The sequence below is a fragment of the Pecten maximus genome, chromosome 11 (genome assembly GCF_902652985.1).
Source record: "Pecten maximus chromosome 11, xPecMax1.1, whole genome shotgun sequence".
In the NCBI taxonomy this organism is placed as follows: domain Eukaryota; kingdom Metazoa; phylum Mollusca; class Bivalvia; order Pectinida; family Pectinidae; genus Pecten; species Pecten maximus.
The window spans coordinates 36,415,521-36,436,965 of record NC_047025.1 but is presented as its reverse complement, the minus strand read 5'-3'; the positions used below and the strand labels follow the sequence as shown (position 1 = coordinate 36,436,965).

General features: G+C 34.8%; 3 protein-coding genes across 5 annotated transcripts in view; 2 read left to right on the top strand and 1 right to left on the bottom strand.

Annotated features, from left to right (window-relative positions):
• The window catches only part of LOC117337978 (scavenger receptor cysteine-rich domain superfamily protein-like), a 29,663-nt gene extending 24,745 nt beyond the window's left edge, over positions 1–4,918 (top strand). The window contains exons 7-8 of the mRNA XM_033899136.1: positions 3,570–3,610; positions 4,476–4,918. Of these exons, the coding sequence (XP_033755027.1) occupies positions 3,570–3,610; positions 4,476–4,613 (179 nt within the window). The 3' untranslated portion in view covers positions 4,614–4,918. The remainder of the gene's footprint in view (positions 1–3,569; positions 3,611–4,475) is intronic.
• A 3,157-nt stretch (positions 4,919–8,075) lies between these two features.
• Positions 8,076–15,205, bottom strand: LOC117338138. 3 transcript variants are annotated; one of them, XM_033899354.1, is made up of 4 exons: positions 12,384–13,005; positions 9,522–9,558; positions 8,863–9,124; positions 8,076–8,647 (listed from the first exon to the last, which is right to left on the bottom strand). In XM_033899354.1, exons 2-4 carry the CDS (start codon positions 9,525–9,527, stop codon positions 8,187–8,189), a joined length of 729 nt encoding a protein of 242 aa, XP_033755245.1. In that variant the 5' UTR covers positions 9,528–9,558; positions 12,384–13,005; the 3' UTR covers positions 8,076–8,186. The 3 variants fall into 3 exon arrangements, with proteins under 3 accessions (XP_033755245.1, XP_033755244.1, XP_033755243.1); XM_033899353.1 differs by lacking the exons at positions 9,522–9,558; positions 12,384–13,005 and adding an exon at positions 15,007–15,205; XM_033899352.1 differs by lacking the exon at positions 9,522–9,558.
• A 2,240-nt stretch (positions 15,206–17,445) lies between these two features.
• On the top strand, positions 17,446–19,538 carry LOC117338306. The gene is made up of 3 exons (XM_033899597.1): positions 17,446–17,574; positions 18,256–18,520; positions 18,809–19,538. The coding sequence occupies exons 1-3, from the start codon at positions 17,518–17,520 to the stop codon at positions 19,294–19,296; spliced, it is 810 nt and encodes a 269-aa protein (XP_033755488.1). The 5' UTR covers positions 17,446–17,517; the 3' UTR covers positions 19,297–19,538.
• The last annotated feature ends 1,907 nt before the right edge of the window (positions 19,539–21,445 follow it).

Here is a 21,445-nt window from a genome sequence, read left to right as displayed (position 1 = left end):
ATCGATCTGGGTTATTCTGTTGTTGTTTTTTAAACATGAATATGTACAATCCACATGTGCACATTTAAAGAGGCCCGTCCATGAATGAACTGTAACGTATTGATCGGGAAGCATCAATGCAAAAAATACATAAACAAAAATCATAAAAAGGCCAACTCTGGTATTTTTACATCACTACCACGTCAGAAAATTGCGGCGCCCGGGTGTAAAGCTCCAGAGCGTCTTCGTTGCCAGAGGTGTAAAATACGGAAATGTCTAATTTTTCTATTTATCTATTATCAGTCAATCCAACAAGACTTCATCATGTAAAAACATATAATTCCGATAAACTGTGAGATTTACAGTCATTTCGATCGCGGATTTTGCTGTACTACATGTTGCATGATTCGTGGATTGGGGCATAATTTGGTCATACCCGCCTACACTGTGGGCGAATCAGCAAAAAATGAGAAGTGTTTTTCCTGTCCGTTATCCTTGCAAGTTAGAGCCAATTTATCATATTGTTCCGTGGTCGGGTTACTTTCCTTGAAGGACAGCATTATCACATCAACAAAAAGAAAAAAATACCTCAACCGTTCCTCCGATCTCGTCTTATGCGTTCATTTTCTATAGAAATTATCGTTGCCCGGGTGTAAAGTTTATCAACGCCGGGGGTGTAAGCACCGGCGCCCGGTCAGTACGATTGAACCCGGTGACATTGCAATGAACTCAAACTGAGAGTAAAAAATCACAAATGGTATGTGATTGTAGAGGACATTTCAAACTTATCTGCGCTCGGTCAGTACGATTGAACCCGGTGAATGTGTTCGCGACAAATTGGTAGGGCGTTATAATGCGTGTAGTTATAAAACGTAACGAAATTGATATTGAAGTTTATACTCCAAACATTAACCGACAGTAATCACATCACAACACAGAAACTTGGCACGAATTGCCATCCCACGGTCCTTATATTTACTGTATTACATATATATTAAACATAGTAAACCAAATGACGAGGGAAGACAATTTTATGACTCCTGCCCTGACAGGACTCCACGGCACCGAATAGCTTAGCCAGAAATACCCGCAGCTTATACCACTGCGCCACATCCACGTTATTATATACAGTGTATCTGTACATATATAATTAGTCATGCAGTATTAACGACAGCACATTTTTATTATATGACCAATTATCTATCTATAATAATCCAGCGAGCATTTATTTGTTAGGATCTAGTACCTATATTAGACCATTCCGTTACTACTTAAGTAAAAACCCTATATAGGCCGTGGGTTGGGAATTCGCGCCATGTGCATCAAAACATTCGTCCAACTGATCAGAATAAATCATTTCGAGAATTTAACTCATTGTAAGCTGGGTCTGATTTATTACACTTACTTTGTTGTTAATATATATCTTGTGAAACACATTCAATGTCTTATGTCTATGATTTTGGTTTGGTTTGGTTTATTTTGTTTAACGTCAACAGCTAAGGTCATTTAAGGACGGCCTCCCGTGCGTGCGACATGCACGGTTCGACATGCATGCGTGTGGTGAGTGTGTATGTGTATTTTGGGAGGCTGCGGTATGTTCGTGTTAAGTCTGCTTGTGATAGGCCGGAACTTGGTGACTAACTACAGTCTGTTTGTCTCTCCAACATACATTGTATGTTGAATTAGTGACATATAATGTACATAATAGCACATGGCCAAAAAAGGTATCTGTCATAGTATACCAACATTTGGTATTGGATTCTGTAGATGGCACGGACAACAAAGCAGTTTATGTACGTTTGCCATAGTTAATATAAGATAATAGGCCTAAGCATGTATAGGAATGTTCTCAAATATGGACCCTATCTCAACATAAAATCGAAGAAGAAATTTTGAGAAAGCCAGTTTTTAGCTCGTCTCTTCGAAGAGGGAGAGCTACTGTACATGTTTTCACCCCGGTGTTGGCATTACCATTGGTTTTAAAATATCAACACTTTGGTGCAAGTGTTGAAAGGCATATTGATATTTGGTATTAGGGTCCCTGCAGGGTTATACTCTCCCCTCCAGGAATTGATCTAAAAGATTTTGTTGGGAAAAAACTGCTTTTTGACATATTTAGGGAATGAGACTTTTTATGTCACTTGTATAAGTGTTGAAATTAAGGCATTAATACATCACTTTATAATTGTACTAGGTACTGATATTTGACATTAGGGTATCCATAGGGTAAGAATATCATATCCCGGCGTTGAACTGGAACATTTTGGAAACAAAACATGTACCTATGTATGCATTGGGAATATGCGTATTCCAGTTCCTTCCTCTCCCACTAAATCAATATTTTTAAAAGTTCTTACATAATGATTAAAATTGGATTGAAATATCCCTGTCTTCTTTGTCTACATGGGTCACAGTCATTGTTACTGTTTTAGTTTGTATACAAGTTATACCAGGTTGAGTAACACAAATTCTGTCAAGTACACGATATAAGTCTTATCTATCCAGTATGCAAAACAATTCCATTTTATATATTTTCATTATATATTGACAAACATTTGCTGTTCTCCAACAGCTCTTACCAAGCATAGGCTTAAAGTTCAGCATTGAGAACAGAGTTAAAAAGTTTCGTGCAAGCAAAAGTAAGATTGAGAATCATGACAATATGTATTGCAGGTGTATCAAAATGGGATATGAAACATGTGATAGATAACTTATATGGTTTCTAACTGACCTACGATAAAACCGTAGAGGGCCAGTAAGGGACTTCAGCCTTCTGCCTCACCTCGTATGGATTTTACTGGCCTTATAGAGTTTCATAGTAGGATCGGTAACAAATCATATAACTAATAGTAATTACTGTAAACGTACATATTTTAGCGGTAATTTTATTTTAGCGCTTTTCGCGCTGGAAGCCTTGCGCTAAATTATGATTGCGCTAATTACTTTTTGTACATTCTATTTCTATAGAAAGTTCTGTGGATGCGCTAATTCATCATTGCGCTAACTGGCTAAAATCTGCAAATGCGCTAAAATTTGATTGCGCTAAAATAAGTACGTTTACCGTAATTCATTCACCTTGAGAGTCCATTGAAAACACAAACAATGTTTTTCATGTGAATATCACAGAAATAGATGACTTTAAAAGTATGCTGGTAACAAACCTCTGGTCATTATTATGAAAAGTTTGACAAACTACAAACCTCAGGTCATTATTATGAAGAGTTTGTCAAACTACAAACCTCAGGTCATTATTATGAAGAGTTTGTCAAACTACAAACCTCAGTTCATTATTATGAAGAGTTTGACAAACTACAAACCTCAGGTCATTATTATGAAGAGTTTGTCAAACTACAAACCTCAGGTCATTATTATGAAGAGTTTGACAAACTACAAACCTCAGGTCATTATTATGAAGAGTTTGCCAAACTTAAACTTAAGTTGGTATTCCGCTTAGTCAAGGTCTCTTGAAGAGGTTAATCAATAATCACTAGAATGCTGTTTGTGAGGTAGTTGCAGAGCTGGTTGCTAATCAGATGATATTTGAACATTGGAATTATAAAATTTTGAGGTGTGTTTGATTATTTTTTCAGACCAATACATCAATAAATGCACCAGATTCAAATTCAGTGAGGTAAGTGTTAGAAATGTTTTGATGAAATATAATGAAAATGGTGAATCATAGTTATATTATTATTTAATGAATAAAACTCTAAATGTTTTTCCATTCTAAATGGGAGAATTTTTTATGTTACTGTTACTTTGTACATGATATGGTGATTGTATCAAAGATTACATTAAAATCATATTATGATATATATTATATATATATACATATTATGACTATTCACAGCCAATCTGTATCAAAGCTTATGTTAAAATCATATTATGACGATGACTATTCACAGCCAATCTGTATCAAAGCTTACGTTAAAATCATATTATGATGATGACTATTCACAGCCAATCTGTATCAAAGCTTACGTTAAAATCATATAATTAATTTTTCTTTGTTTTCATGGTAAATACTCAAATGTGATTGGTCAAAAAATTCTTTTCATTCTTCTATGAAAGAAATTCCGAGAATGGCGCGAAAAATGTGACGTCACAATACGACAATTGACGTTGCGTATTGATTTGAGAAAAAGAATCCTATTTAAAACCAGTAAAATTGTACATAAAACATGTTTTAAATTAGAAAATCATTTTCAAAAATTAATTATAAGCGTTGATGTCAATTATTTTTTAGTTTCATCGGGGTATGAAACAAATTTTGTTTGCAAACTTCTGTAAGAATCCGCTACGCGGATTCATACAGTTTGCAAACAAAATTTGTTTCATACCCCGATGAAACTAAAAAAAAATTGACATCAATGCTTAAATAATGATGATGACTATTCACAGCCAATCTGTATCAAAGCTTACGTTAAAATCATATAATGATGACGACTATTCACAGCCAATCTGTATCAAAGTTTTCTATTTTATCATGGTTTCAGTGGCTGGACAGGCTGGTTACTTCCCCTTGGTGTGGCCCTGGCTGCTGCTTTCCTGTACCGCTATTTCATGGCACAACAGACCAGCTGAAATCCTTTCATATTTTCTCTCAGACATGCTGGACCAAACATTTTTTGTGACTGATCTCTACAATAGTGCTTTGTATGTAGCCAACAGACGCTCATAGACTGCATCCTGAGACAGACTGTAATATAAGCAGAATACAATTGTCATATGTCCATCAGTGCGCATGTGGATCTTCTTAATTAATACAAACAAATCATTATTATTACACTTTCTGCATTTGTTTATTATTGATGAACATTTTTTTTTCAGATCAGAAACTTTGAAATTGAGTTTCTGTAAACTACTCATGAGCTAATAAGTGTATGATTTCCAATGATTGTGTATCTGAATCGTAGAGAAAATAAATATGTTGTAATCAGTAGTTTGGCTATTTTGATTTAAATAATTTCAGTCCATATGACTGGTAACATCCACTGTTCATCCAGTCCTCTTCCACATTTCAGTTGAAAAACATCTTCTTTAGAACCGAAAGTCCTAGATTTATGAGTATTGGTAGTGTGTAGCTATTAACCCCATATACAGTTTTGAAGAAAAAAAATCTTTGGCTTATTATTGGGATCTAGTTTGACAAAATATTTATAACTTTATTTCAATAATCTAGAATTCAAAGATAATTGGGATATAGCTGGCCGAGATACAGTTCTGTTGACATATAGCTCAACAACATTTGCAGAAAAAAAAACATTTTACATTTCTTCAAGGTGACAGGTGTCTGATTATTGTTTTGCCAAAAGTTACAAACTTTAAAAAAATGACCATGACACAATTTTAAGGGACATACACAATGTTTATGTTTGATTGATATTTGTTTTTATTGACATTTTGACGTTGGAATTCGAATAACAAATCTGCTGCAGAAGCGGGTGGGGGATTCAGTTACATATGTTCTATTGTATCTTTCTTATAATATATGATTCAAAATTCAATTAAAGAATCCGCTGCAGATCGGGGATTCATATCTTTATTTGATTTAAATCTTTCCTTAAAGATATGAAAGAGAATTCGAATTACGAATCTGGTTGATATTTTGTTCGAATAACTAACTTGTTGGCATTTATGTGTAACTAAAAATATAAATCACAATCCAGGGGAGACAACTTCATGTGTGTATCGATGTACTGGAACTTATACGACATGTTCTGGTTAATCCGCCATTACGTCAGACCAAAACGTCGTCAATTTTAAATACACACAAAAAGCACATCGTTTTATTTAGGCCACTACAAAAGTTACTATGATCATGCACACTGTTTTCATTAATCCGTATTTTCGAAAATCCATTGGGTCCTATTCGACATGTCCTAGTTTTGTAATTAAGCCGCCATTGCGTCAGACCAAAACATCGTCAATTTTAAACGCACACAAAAAGCACATCGTTTTATTTAGGCCACTACAAAAGTTACTACATTATCCAAAAACTATCATACTTATGGGATATGGTCTTGTTTATCATGCACATTGTTGTCATTTATCCGTATTTTCGAAAACCCCATAGGGACTTTTCGAAAATTGGAGATTCCCGCCGATCTTCCCTGTGGTGTGCTTGACTTTCATACTCAAAATACAAACACTTTGACAGCAAATTGTGATATATTTCATGTTGATGACACTTCTGCACTTTGATATTAATAAAATTAAAGCACATCATTGGATCTTGGTGATGATTTCAAATAGAAATTATCGATAATTATGTGTCTGGTTTTCAAGTTTTCTCCAATATGGCGTCAGGAGAAGACTGAACCGAGCGACCGCAAAGGATTGTGGGAAGGTCAGAGGCCACCACGTAGACATAAGGGCAAATAGAGAGCTGCCAATCTCTCTATATATGTCTCTGTTTTTACTGGCAAAAATGCAATAAAACACTTGTTTTTAAAATTCTCAAGATCTGCCAAATAAATTCTGCTCAATCCTGTCTGAAATAATCCCGGGATGGTCCTGACGAAGTGTCATTTTTGGCCAGTTTGACCGCCATGTTGAAGAAAACACATTAATTTATCTATTTGTCGTTTTGAAATTCTGAATGATCGTCATGGTCGCTATGTTGTATTTTCAACTTCTTCTAAAGTTCAAGCAATGTGAGTTAGCTAGAATTTACCAGGAATTATCCATATATCTTCTTAACAAAGCGTCGTTAATTTCCGGTTTGATTTAGAATCCACTATGCTGCAATGTTGAAATAAAATGTTAACAAACCTCTCCGGTGTCAAAAGTGTGATTTAGTTGAAACTTGCCAACAATGATCCTGACAGAGTCCTATTTTTCGGGTAACTACGAAATCCAAGAAGGACACTATGGCCGTTATCTTAAAAAACACAACATTATAGTTTTCGTTAAAAAATACATTTTAAACTGCTTCCTTAGTTCTACATCTAGATGAAATCCACTAGGTGTAATTCTAAGATAGTCCTGACCACGTGTTTTTATTTTTCATGACAACATACTGTATTGCACATTGGGTCTTAGTGCCGTTATACTGATACTGAGTATATGTGTATTGCACAAGTACTACTTTATAGTCAGATGACCGTTGAACGCACATGGACCTCTTGTTCGTTGTTTCCCTCATTCATTAACATATTATTTGTTGTCCAGACTATATTGTTGTTCATCAGTTATGCTTTTCACAACAGAAAATAAACGAATTGGCTAAATTTAAATATTCATTTAATGAACATATATGTACAGCAATAGCAAATCATTACTCATTTATTAGGAGACGTGTACACAAAGTCATAAAGGTCATCCATATATATTTACCATTGTATGGCACTGCCACTATATAACCCTACCAATTCAGTTGCGAGTTCATCAGCTTATGAACTGCCAACTGAAATTTGAATTTGAAAATTTCAAAATAAAAATCGCACGACAAATAAAAAATCGCAGATGGTAAATATAAGCATTGAACGGCTTTCAGTTGGCATTCATAATCAATATGAATGCCAACTGAAAGCCGTTCAATGCTTAAATAGACAGGTGTCAAACTCAAGGTTATATACTATTACAGAGACATACACAAAAGTCATTTGGATGATATACATGTCACGAAAGTGATTAAACAATGGACGTTTCCAGATTATGATTCTGTCTAGAATATGACAGTTATACAGTATATATTTATATTGACCAATGCTAGTTACCTATAATATATATACAGTTTGGTATGAAACACAAGGTAATATTGTAGCATTAACCAAACGTAAAGGGTACAGATTCACTGCATTAATGCGCCTACAGGTCACTGTGCTAAGGGATGTTAACGGCTTTACAACAATCTAAACGGCGTTGGAACACTTATCAGTCATATTTACAATATACCCTCTCTAAGTAGACATATGAAAGAAAAAGAAATACCACAACTCGGATATTTGCACCTCCAATGATAATATAACGCTAATTATTCACCAGTCAGATCGGCGCTTTTTATTTACTGCATTGAAATTCGCAATTTTGTGTTTCAAATACAGATCGGCGAGGGTAGAATTTGTTATTTTGCTGTATCTTTACATAATAGATTGCAGAGTTTTAAGCAAATACATATCCTATAATCATTTCATAAGCATAACCTACTTAGTAAAAACAGAAAACGCGTCGTAATTCGACAACCAAACATCAAGGCTAGTTAGTTACAATAAAGTAAACTGTGTTGGAACACTTGTACAATCATATTTACAAGATGAATTCTCAGTAAGACATCTGAAACAAAATATAAAACCACAGCCAGGATATTTGCAGGTCATAGTTTTGCAGCCGCCGACGTACTCGATTATACTATAACACTTTGGGCATGCGCGACGCAATGGGCAGGAAACGTTGTAGATTGTTGTCTTGGGAGAGTTATGGAGAAGCGACACCATCGTGTTGATGTCCGGGATTTCTTGATTTGTCATCTTCATTTTATTTGCGAATGCTTTGTCTTCCATTGACTTCTTTTCTTTCTTATTCATATTCGCGTATCGTTGGATATCCGCGATACTCCAAATTGAACCACATGCACCGCTTTTGTAGTCGTAAACAAACGGGCACTTTATTTCTGTCTTTCCATTTTTCAGCTCATTCCAACAAAAGTCATAAAGTGCCTGCGGAGCTGAAATAGTCGAATGGACCACATACACAATTATTGGGCAGAAAGAGAGGTGCACATACGTATCGAGCTATGAATTTTAACACAATTCGTATTTTACTGTTTTAAAAGTGGCTTCGCATCATCACCAGCAAAAAAAGGTAAATGTTATTTGTTAACTTGTCTAACTTACAGTCGATAGAACGATTGAAAATGGCACGTTGATGTTTTGTACTTACTGATGGCGTGTCCACACGGCATTTCCGCCCGTTTCGAACCTGTAGACAACGTGATCATACATTTGTCAGTCGTCGCCGGTAAACCTCGTCGCAGGCGTCGAACGGAGTTATGCACGTTGTATGCAACTTTGAGGACATCGCCGTCGCTAAAAGTCTTGCTCAGTAGACGACGTTTGTGGGCGCGAACTTTCGTGCTTCGACGTGGGTGTGTGATGAATGTCCCATTTGGTAGATATTTCAAAAGGGACGTCACCGCCTGTCTCTGAAATAGTCAAAATTACAAAACGTGTTGGAAATTTGCTTATTCCCCTGTTATTGATGGTTAAGTTTCATTTTTGTATGGTTTGATAGGCCATTGACAGTTGAAATAATTTAGGGCAAATGTATTGATAGGCATGAATGTAATCATAAGAACTATTCAATACGAAATGGTTATACCCGGTTATAACATATATATATATAATCAGGTCACTATCTATAACGATATATGCCGTTTTATTAATGTAAATTCGCGCTATTTCCTCTCAAGAAAAGCGGAAAAGCTCACTAATCAACTCATTAATTTGTTGAATAGCGACCAAAAGTTGTCCTTATTCGGTTTTTTATCTAAAAAAAAACCGCATTTTTACAACGCATTTTAATGCAAAAACGACACTTACCTGCATTTGATAATATTCGGTATTAGATTCAACGTAGCTAAAATATAAAGAATTTTTTCAAGAACCGATTGGACAATGGATTTGTATATACTTTAGCTGACTATGATACCCGAAAATAAGAAAAGATGAAGTACCGGGTATATCTTGTTACATTTTCAAGTATTTTTTAAAGATATCCTTTTTTACGGGATATTAAATAAACATTTATACAAATTCACCTTTAGTTCATGCTTAAGCTGATAACTACAGTTAACTGATGCAGAGTTTTTGAAGGACATACATGTAACCATTCCTTGACATTGTAGTAAAATCTATCTTGCTACTTCCGGTTTCTTACTTCTAGTGTGGTTCTAATGCTCCGTTTTTAGCTCACCGGTTACAAGTAACTGTGAGCGAATGTTGTACCTCCGGCATCGGCGTCCCCCAAGACTTTAAATATTTCGGGGGAAGTTTTTGGAAAGCTCGTAAGTCCAAAAGTACATACTCCACGCCCTTCTAAATTGGTTTATACATTCAATAGAGGTCTAGGAGTTATGTTATGGCAAAATGATGCAGAAAAAATGTGATTTATTCGCATTTTACCATTTTGTGGACTTAATGTTTTTGGCACCAAACCCATTTAAAGTTTTTGGGGTAAGTTTTTGGAAAGATTGTAAGTCACATCAGATTTACCAATTAACATTTTTTTCCGGTTTATTCCAGTTGCACTGTTACCAGTATTACAGTAGTCCACACATACTGATAGGCAAGAAATCCAATTTTATTAGCACAAGGAGGGAAAGCATGCTGATATACCTGTTCCTGGAATTTATTACCGCAGATGCACAGCATACACTTCAACAAACGTCCTCCAAATCCTTTGTATAACACACTATAGTTACTTAATAGCAGGTTGTTTAACAAAGAATCATATGTATAGCCAGTAAACCTTGCATCCCAACAAAAGAAAATTATGATTCAGCTCTGAAGGAAAAGGAATATAACAAATGCAACTAAGAAACAATATAAATAACTAAGAAATTGCCTTGACGTACAATTTCAAAATGACATGCTTATAAATACATAAAAATGAGTGCATCATAGTGTTATTGTTGCAGCCGGCGAGTTTCGCAATCATTTTTATTCTCGATCCATTCGGCACCCTCAACACTGGTACATTGATTGCCCATTCGGCAACCTCTACACTGTATATTAATATTCATTCAGCAACCTCTACCCTGTATTTTAATTGTCCATTCGTTACTCTCTACCCTCTACATTTATTGACCATTCGTCACTCTCTACCTTCTACATAAATTTCCATTCGCCACCCCATACCTTGTACATTACTGTCCATTCGGTACTCTCTACTCTGGCCCATTAATTGTCCTTTCGACACCTATCATTTACATTAATTGTCCATTCGGCATCCCCTACCCTGTACATCACTTGTCCATTCCTCACTCTCTACTATCTTTACTCTACATTAATTGTCTATTGGGCACTCTCAGCACTGGAACATCTATTTTCCATTCGGCACCCTCTACCCTCTGCATTAATTGTCATTTAGGCACCATATTTACCGTAGATTAATTGTCGGTCACTCTCTAACCTGTATATTAATTATCCATTTGGCACTATCTACTCTCTACATCACTTGTCCATTACTCACTGTCTACCCTGTACATTGAGTGTCCATTCGGCGCCCTTTACTCTTTGCATCAATTGTCCATTACGCACCTTCCTCTCCGTACATTAATTGGTCATTTGGCAACCTCAACCCTCTACATTGATTTTCAATTAGGCAACATCTACTCTCTGCATTAATTGCCCATTACGCACCCTCTTCCCCATACATTCATTATCCATTCTTCACTCTATATCCTCTACATTAATTGTACATTCGGCAACTTCAACACTGTACATTAATAAAATTGTCCATTCCTCACTCTTTACCATGTACATTAATTGTCCAACCAACACTCATAACCCTATTACAATTTTGTCCTTTTGTTACTCTCTATCCATTAATTGTCCATTCGTCCCTCTCTAACCTTTACATCAATTGTCCATTCGTCACTCTCTATACTCTATCTTAATGTCCATTCGGCATTCTCTACTCTGGCACACTCATTTCCGGCATCCTCTATCTTGTACATTAGTGTCCATTCGGCACTCTCTACCCTGGTACATTAACTCTACAATCTGCATTTATTGCACAGTCCCAACCTTGTGATAAATGATCTCTGTCATTATCTTTTTTCGGCATAGCCGTATAATATTCTTTTGGCCCCGGATATGACGCGGCAGGTGGCGTTACAGGTCAAGATGAAGTAATGACACATTAATACAATTATATTCCAGATTCAAATGCAGTCTTATTATCACCAAAATTGATTCAAACTGATATAATTTTGTTATCCGTGCTGAAACGCATTAGTTCGTTGATTTATTTCACCAGCAGTTTTACATTATAACCACCAGCATTAAAACTATGCCGTTTATCTTTTTTAAAGATATTTCTTGTTAATTTTATATCCCCTTTCACAAATCTATATCTATCATTACTGTTTTCATGGCAATTGTTTTGGCGTTTGATGAGTGTATTGCACGTTTAAACTGTTTTAATATATCAGGAATTCTAGAACAATGGAAGTCTCAGCAGTGTATATGAATCAAATATTGTCCCTGAATATATAACAGCAAGAAAAGAAATAAAATTTTGATAATATTATCGCAAAAATAGCACAGTATTGTCACACGAGAAACACTCAAATTTTAATATTATGATTACATTATTATTCGATATGTCATTTAAGAGTGACTTCATTATTATCTATTTCTTAAATGAGAATTTTTTTCTGGAAATATATTTTTACTTACCTCACCAAGTCGAATTGTTTTCCTCTTTTTATCCGGAAAAACGAGAGTAAATTTCATAGTGATCGTGGTCTGTCTGTCCTGTCCTTGTTATCGAGTATGTCTGTCCTGTCAGTGTGTCGCTTTGTACGTATGTCGCTCTATATAACGAAATCTACAACCAATATTCATGACCATTACTAAGATCTATTTTTAGATCATGCACCGTCATCAAATATCGATGATGAAGAACGAGACGAGTCGGAGAATAAAAAGTCAAACAGGGTTTAGTATAAATATGCCCTTATTTTACTGATATGATATACCTCTGTTTTAATGACACCCGCGGTATATCACACCTTGACATAGTTCACTAGAGACAGTTCACTGTAAACTACACTAGTATCTAGTAACGTACCACCTATATTACGTAAATATAATAAAACACTTATTACGTACATTACTACTTATCATATAAATATCATAGTAGGAAACAAGGGCAAACCTATATCAAAGCACATTGGACTTGTTATTGATTTGTTTTGAAATGTACACAGGTAGAACACACATCCCCTGAACTCTAACAAACGGTGTCTATGTACGTGTGTATGTACATCTACTGATATACATGGTGATTTAGTCCGCACACCACACATGTATCATGAAAATGTTTTCTTTGGTTTTTTTGGGTTTTTTTTTTTCTGTTTGTTGTTTTTTTTTTTCTGTTTCTCACCTGTTAGGCAATATACTTTAAACCATGATTAAACGACCTTGACCTAATAACATATTATTCCGTGCTGGATATCCTTTACATATATTATCGTGTCAAGGTTATAACATATATAGAAGACTACCGTTTGTTATACATACGTAGTATGTTATCAGGTCAGGGTCGTTATCCCCGTTTATCCTTGTTTACACAACAGGTACGAAACATAAAAAACAAATGAACCGTGACGCGTTCCCATATGTGTGTTGTGATATCGGGCGAACTAAATCGCCATATTATGGAAGTCGGTAAACACATGTCTATCACCACTGTTTGTGTTATCTGTGTAATCTTCAAAATAAATCATTAACAATTTCATTTCACCTTTTAGATAATCTATATTGTTTTGTATATATGCTAAAAAGCAGTACTGCGACGTACATTATAAATGTTTTACGTTTACATAATTCAGGTGATATGTTACTAAATACTAGTGCAATTTACAGTAACTATATCTAGTGAACTATCTCAAGGTGTGATATATAAACAGTACCACGGATGTTATCCTATTAAAACAGATACATATATATATAAACATGTATTTATACATGTATATCATATTTGAAAAATACAAGTCATATTTATACTCAATAAATCCTATTTCACTTTGTATTCTTCATCATCATCGAAATTTGATGACGGTGCATGAAAGGTTAAAAATAAATCTTAGTAATGGTCAAAGATATTGGTAGATTTCGTTATATAACGACACACGTACAAAGCACCGCCGGTACAGACAGGCCACAATAATACCGACAGGACAGACTGGCAACAACCCGGCACTCTTCAGTCTCTAACCTGTACATTAATTGTCCATTCCTCATTCTCTGCCCTCTACATTAATTGTCATTTTGGTGTACCTGTACCCTCGTACATTAATTGTCCATTCGGCGCTCTCTACCCTGGAACATTAATTGTCCATTCGGCACCCTCTATGCTGTACATACATTGTCCATTTGGCATACTCTATTCAGGAAATTGATTCTTCATTCGACACTCTCTACCCTGTACGATAATTGTGTATTCGGTATCCTCTACCCTGCTTCATCTTTTGTCTATTCGCAACCCTTTACACTGGTAAATATTGTGTCCAATTGTCGCTCTCTACCCTACACATTATTTGTCCATTCGTCATTTCCTACCTTGTACATTAATCATCACTTCCTTCTCTGTGCATAACGTTTCTATTCGTCACTTTCTTCTCTGTAAATCAATTGTCCAAATGGTCAATTTGTCACTTTCTTGTCTATGCATGAATTGTATATCCGTCACTCTCTACCGCGTACATCAGTTGTCCGTTTGTCAGTCTCTACCCTCATTAATAGTCCATTCGTTACTCTCTACTCTGTACATTAATTCCAATTCCTCACTCTCTATACTCTACCTTAATATCAATTCGGCATTCTTAACTCTGTCACTCATTTCCGTTAGGTATCATTCGGTACTCTCTACCCTGGTGCATTAGCTCTACATTCTGCATTTTTCTACACCCCAACCTTGTGATAAATGATCTTTGTTATTATCTTTTTTATATCCCCTTATACAAATCTATATCTATTATTACTGTTTCCATGGCAATTGTTTTGGCGTTTGATGAGTGTATTGCACGTTTAAACTGTTTCAATATGTCAGAAATTCTAGAACAATGGAAGTCTCAGCGGTGTATATGAATCAAATATTGTCCCTGAATATATAACAGAAAGAAAAGAAATAACAATTTGATAATATTATGCAAAAATAACACAGTATTGTCACACGAGAAACACTCAAATTTTAATATTATGATTACATTATTATTCGATGTGTCAATTAAATATGGATTCATTATTATTTATTTCTTAAATGAGAAATTCTTTCCGGAAAAAGATTTTTACTTACCTCACCAAGTCGAATTGTTTTCCTCTTTTTATCCGGAAAAACGAGAGTAAATTTCATAATGATCGTGGTCTGTCTCTCCTGTCCTTGTTATCGAGTATGTCTGTCCTGTCAGTGTGTCGCTTTGTACGTATGTCGCTCTATATAACGAAATCTACCACCCATATTCATGACCATTACTAAGATCTATTTTTAGATTATGCACCGTCATTAAATATCGATGATGAAGAACGAGACGAGTCGGAGAATAAAAAGTGAAATAAGGTTTAGTATATATAGGACCTTATTTTACTGATATGATATACCTCTGATTTAATGACACCCGCGGTATATCACACCTTGACATAGTTCACTAGAGACAGTTCAATGTGAACTACACCAGTATCTAGTAGCGTACCACCTAAATTACGTAAACATACATAAAACACTTATTACGTACATTACTGCTTATCATATAAATTATCATAGAAGGAAAAAAGGGTAAACTTATATCAAAGCACATTGGACTTGTTATTGATTTTTGTTGTTGTTGTTGTTGAAATGTACACAGGTAGAACACACGTCCTCTGAACACTACAAACGGCGTCTATGTACGTGTGTATATATACTGTTGTATATGGCGATTTAGTCCGCACACTTCACATATACCATGAACATGTTTTGCTGTTTCTCACCTGTTATGCAATACATTTCATACAATGAATGAACGACCTTGACCTAATAACATATTATCCCGTGATGGATATCCTTTACATATTTGATCGAGTCAATGTTATAACATATATAGAAGACCACCGTTTCGTTATACATACGTACATGTACTAAGTTTTATCCTTGTATTTCACAACAGGTACGAAACAGCAAAACGAATGAACCGTAACTCGTTCCGATATGTGTGTTGTGATATCGAGCGAACCAAATCGACATATTATGGAGTCAGTAAACACATGTCTATCACCACTGTTTGTGTTACCTGTGTAAACTTCAAAATAAATCATTGACAATTTCATTTCACCTTTTTGATAATTTATATATGTGACCTTCTGTCTGACACCTTCAATTGTGTATGATCTGTTTAACATTTATTAAGTTATATGTCTAATAATAAGTTATCAACGAGTGGCTATTGCTGTACATGGAGTCATCAAATAGATATTAGATTTTATTTCTTTCTTTGAATCCATTACTTCTTTACCTCATTATGGCTGGGCAAAATCAGCAATATGTCTATGAAAAATGATAACGGCTAAATTGTCAACAAAATGTGTCATTGTTAAGCCAATTCGACCACAGACGATCCTTATTATACGATGTTTGACTTAATGATAGTCACATACAAAACTCACAGGTAGTTAGCCTCGATATGGATGTTTAAAGACACTGTATACAATAACAGTTACATACAAAACTCACAACTAGTAAATCTCGTTATGGGTGTTAAAGGAATCATCTTATTTGAAGCAAAGACGAAAACAATGACAGTGCGGACAAAGAAATTCAAGTAATTATCTGCCCCTTCGTATAAGAAATAACAGAAGGCGTAAAGCTTAACAAAAGGCTGACGAGCTGTTGGAAAAGAAAATCAAAATGTGAAGAGTATAGTGTAATTATACACGGTGACTTTTGAAAAGAACACGGTGAAAAAGACCAGGACCGGGACTTGAAACCAGTGACCAATAGTCATTACATTCGTTTTACCAAGAAACCCCCCCCCCCCCCCCCAAAAAAAGCAACAACAAAAAACAGCAAAAAAAACCAAAAAACTTTAATATCATAACCATCATTTAGATCAAACTACTGAGGCAGACGACATAAAATCGTAACAGCAATAATCAGACCAACATTGCTCAGTTCAGAGAGGAAAAAGGTGTGGATATATATTCCCAGGTATGCCTTTCATTTACTACTGCAGATTGTACCGCGGTAAACCAGAAATAGGTTTGCAGTCGTGTTAGTTGTTACTTCACTAATAAGAATACGTCTGGATAACAGGTTAATCATATATACATAGGGCCTTAATCATGAACTTATCTTCAATTATTGATCTGAACTTGACACTTTTCACGGCCTAATTTGAGTTTCACTCTAGGTGCTAAGCATCATGCACTGACGAGTCATTTATTGTTTGTTGGCTCAACTCTTTCCAACTCTCTATTTGTATTCAACAGTTCTTACAAAGTCTGTCTTTTGGGCAACCTTTCTAATAAGCACTACCCTAAAACTTTCAGAAAAGGTTTTAATTAATCACCATGTGAAAAAATGACTGTATACTTTATTCTATCAGTGAAGTTGTATTGATAACGACTGAATTGTTAGGTTAGGTTCTGTCCAAAACCGTTCAGACATGATCGTTACGAACTGAAAGCAGTCGACGAAGCACTATCCAAATATAGACATGACTCCCACATAAGTATAAAAGCTGGCTAACACTGGCTTACCAGCAGACACCGATCGTAACACTGACGGTATAGGCGGTACAACCAGTAACTGATTATATACTCGTACAACGACAGCATGAAAATAACTGTCATCCATCCCGATTTAAAGCGAAGTCAAATTCGACTTAGTGAGGTAAATATACCTGCCTAATTTTATAGCAGCTCCAAAAATGTGAGCAGTGTGTGCATTAATGTTTTGATATAGATGTTATCGATTCAAAAGTGCATTGTCATCAAATAAAAAACATGTATTGGATTGTACAAGTATAATGTATCGTATCTAAGTCAAACAAAACCATTAGAATTATTTGTATTTTTATCATACACTAACGATATGTGTTTTAGTTTTTTTCTTGGACGTAATCAGTACACACACAACTGATATGTCTGTAAATAATTTAATAACATATATTTCTCGGTAAGAAATTAAAGCGATTCGCCATCTATTGTTTGCTTAAACCTTTTGTAATTAACAGTCGACAAACATCAGTAACCACGGTGTGGTGTACAACCTTATTACCAGGTTCAGGTTAAGTCCGTTCGGTAGATAATGTATTATTCTTAGTGTGGATCAGTTAGATACATTGAGATTGCATAGGCATATTACCTCCCTTTGTACTGTATAGCTATTATACGTTTGTATATGTAACATGGAATATGGTGTTTGTACAATATAACTATTATACATTCCATAGGGTATGGTGTTTGTACTTTGTATACAGACAAACGTCTGATGGCTTTTCATCAGAAAACTGTATCTTTTCTATCGTTTTGCCCCCAGTATCTAATTTCTAGCTATATTGTGTTGTTACAGAGAAAAACGACTAAAGTAACGACCTTGTTCAAACATCTTCCGCTTGGTGCAACTATCAAAGGGCTGGGAAAGAAGGTTGACGTCGGCAAAGACTGTTTGCTTCATGAAATTTTCAATCATGGCGACGTTATTGAAGCGATGTACACACCAAAAAGGGCACGTGTGCTAAGGCTGTCAAGACGGGTGAACGAATCACCTGACCCGTGCATGATCACACTGGACACGACTGACCAAAGGGCCAAAATGCCATGTGGACATTCCATCAGTAAGTAGATGCACATCAGTATTTCCTTTTCAATCCCGAGTTATAAGATATAATATACATTTAAAGCAAGTTCTATTATAATAACCAACCAGAAAACTCCTACCTCTTTTGCGATTGTTGGCGACATTTTTGTTCATTGAGTACTAATGAATAGATCACTGTAATTTAAAGCCTTAAATAACGTTATCTAAGTTTGTTTATTTTACATTAATAATGGAAAGTTCAATAAGAGAATGAGTGTATTATTATTTACCATGTACCAAGTTTTAGATGATTTTTACATTGCAGCACCACAGGCGTTGTTTGACTACTGCTGGCATGAACTGGAGAAGGGAAGTTCCAAAATCACGTGTCCATACGTCACAGAATCCAACGGAGACAGGTGTGAATATAGGTGGCGCTCGGACGTTATTATTCGTTATGCCTCCATGAATACAACAGAACAGATGGTATTTAGAAAAAGGCTCGACATAAACAGAATAAAACAGCAGGAACTAGAATCATCAAATGTGTTACCTGATGACGTCATCATTTCACATCTCCATAACTCACCAAAGTTACCACATTATGGTAATGTTCTGAAGTGCCGGGCATGTCCCAAATGCTGGAGTATAATTGAACACGTGTCCGGATGTTTGTCAATGACTTGCCAATATCCTTCTTGTAACTTCCGGTTTTGCTTTAGATGTCTTGATGAATACTCAAATGAGTACAATCACAATTCATGTCGGGTTGCTCCTTTACAGTTTTTAGACACAAATGTAAAACCATGCTGAATTCGATAATGACTTAATAATTTTGTCACATATCAGTCAGTTTTGGGTAAAACAATTTCCTCTGTGGGTTAAGCTATCCGTCAAGTTCCATTTTACCCTACGTTAAAGTACTAGTCATATACTGTTGTTTACCTTGTTAATATAAAACATAATGCATCGTTTGTTGTTGACCAAGTATATAATGTATACATTATTCAAATTATCGTATGATATGTTGATTTAATAAACTGTTCCAACAAAAAGTAATGGTGTATGTGCTGATTTGTGCTGTCAAATAATGAGTTATTGGTGTCTGAATTTGAGTTGATGGTCGCCTGTTGATAAACAGGGATACCATAGAAAAGGCAAATATTGAAATACGACAGAAGTAATATAGATGTGACATTAGTAATATAGATGTGACATTAGTAATATAGATGTGACATTAGTAATATAGATGTGACATTAGTAATATAGATGTGACATTAGTAATATAAGATGTGACATTAGTAATATAGATGTGACATTAGTAATATAGATGTGACATTAGTAATATAGATGTGACATTAGTAATATAGATGTGACATTAGTAATATAGATGTGACATTAGTGATATAGATGTGACATTAGTGATAAAGATGTAACATAGTAATATAGATGTGACATTAGTAATATAGATGTGACATTAGTAATATAGATGTGACATTAGTAATATAGATGTGACATTAGTAATATAGATGTGACATTAGTAGTATAGATGTGACATTAGTAATAAAGATGTAACATAGTAATATAGATGTGACATTAGTAATATAGATGTGACATTGAGTTTATAGGTAATATGATTATCAGCATGCTCGACATTAGGAAAATAATTTGCCCATAATGATATATTGACAAATATAATACTAGATTACCCCTCGATATTGTTCAGGGGCAATCAAACGTGTGGCGATATTAATTTGCAGTTTAAAGTTGATAAATAAATATACAATCTAGATATTATAATTAGAGGTGAAATGAAATCAGTGTACATTACGTTAACGATGATTCTCTGATGCGAACATTATGACTTAAAATTTGACTTACGCTAAACAGGCATTTGGTAACATTTACGTCAATATAATGTCGACAATTCTTTTCAAGAAACTTAGAATAGACATTTATCACTGCAATTGACGTGAGTAAAATGTACATAAAAAAATATAAAAAATAAACGTCCAACTATGATGGTTGTTCGTAATAATTGACGTCTTATGTGACTGTTGATCAACCTGATTGTGGACATTGTTTAAGAAGAAAGTTGGACTTAAAAATAAGAGTACATTAATATTATTTACATTTGTAACGATATAATTGTGTAAACGAGTAAATTAAATAGCCATGCAGCTTTAATAATGACATGTAGCCTATCGACTGGCGACATTGATCAAGTTGTGGACTTCGTTTTAAAACATTAGATACATATCATGTCTTGTTAAAATTGAAATATCACAGTGAATTTAAATAGATGAAACATCGGCTAATGCATAGATTCTGGCATTAATATCCGTTGACTATGAAAGAAAAACAGTGTGAGTCATAACAGTGACATTTAAACATACAAATTGACTTGACATAACAATGTATTGTTCTATGAGAATGTACAAATAGTGACATAAACAACTACAATAAAAAAATAAAAAAAATTAGTTGTCAAAGCAATATGAAATGTTGGTATTGACTTCAGATGGCCGGAATTAGTTTACCACTGTACAGGTAAAATGTTAGGTAATCTAACTGTGATTGAGTTGGGAATTGAGTTTAAAAGTTCGTTCGATTTTTCATATAAAAATATTTATAATTTAACTAGTAATATGTGTAGGTAACATGAAAATACTCCATTGTAAATATAGTTTGTATCATGACTTGTAACATAAGAAAACCGTTTAAACACATATCTTGTAAAAAAAAATGAAACAGATCTGTTGTGTACAAAGTGAATAAGGAATTAATTAGCGAAATGCAGGCATGGGTCGAGTACCTTAGCTTGAACGAAGGATTCAGCATCGGCTATGCAGTGATGTATTTAAAAAAACTTGATGACATTAAAATACATTTTCTGTAAAGTAAATTGTGGGTGTAAAACATAAAACTACACGGAAATCTGGTTCAAGACTAGTTCACATTT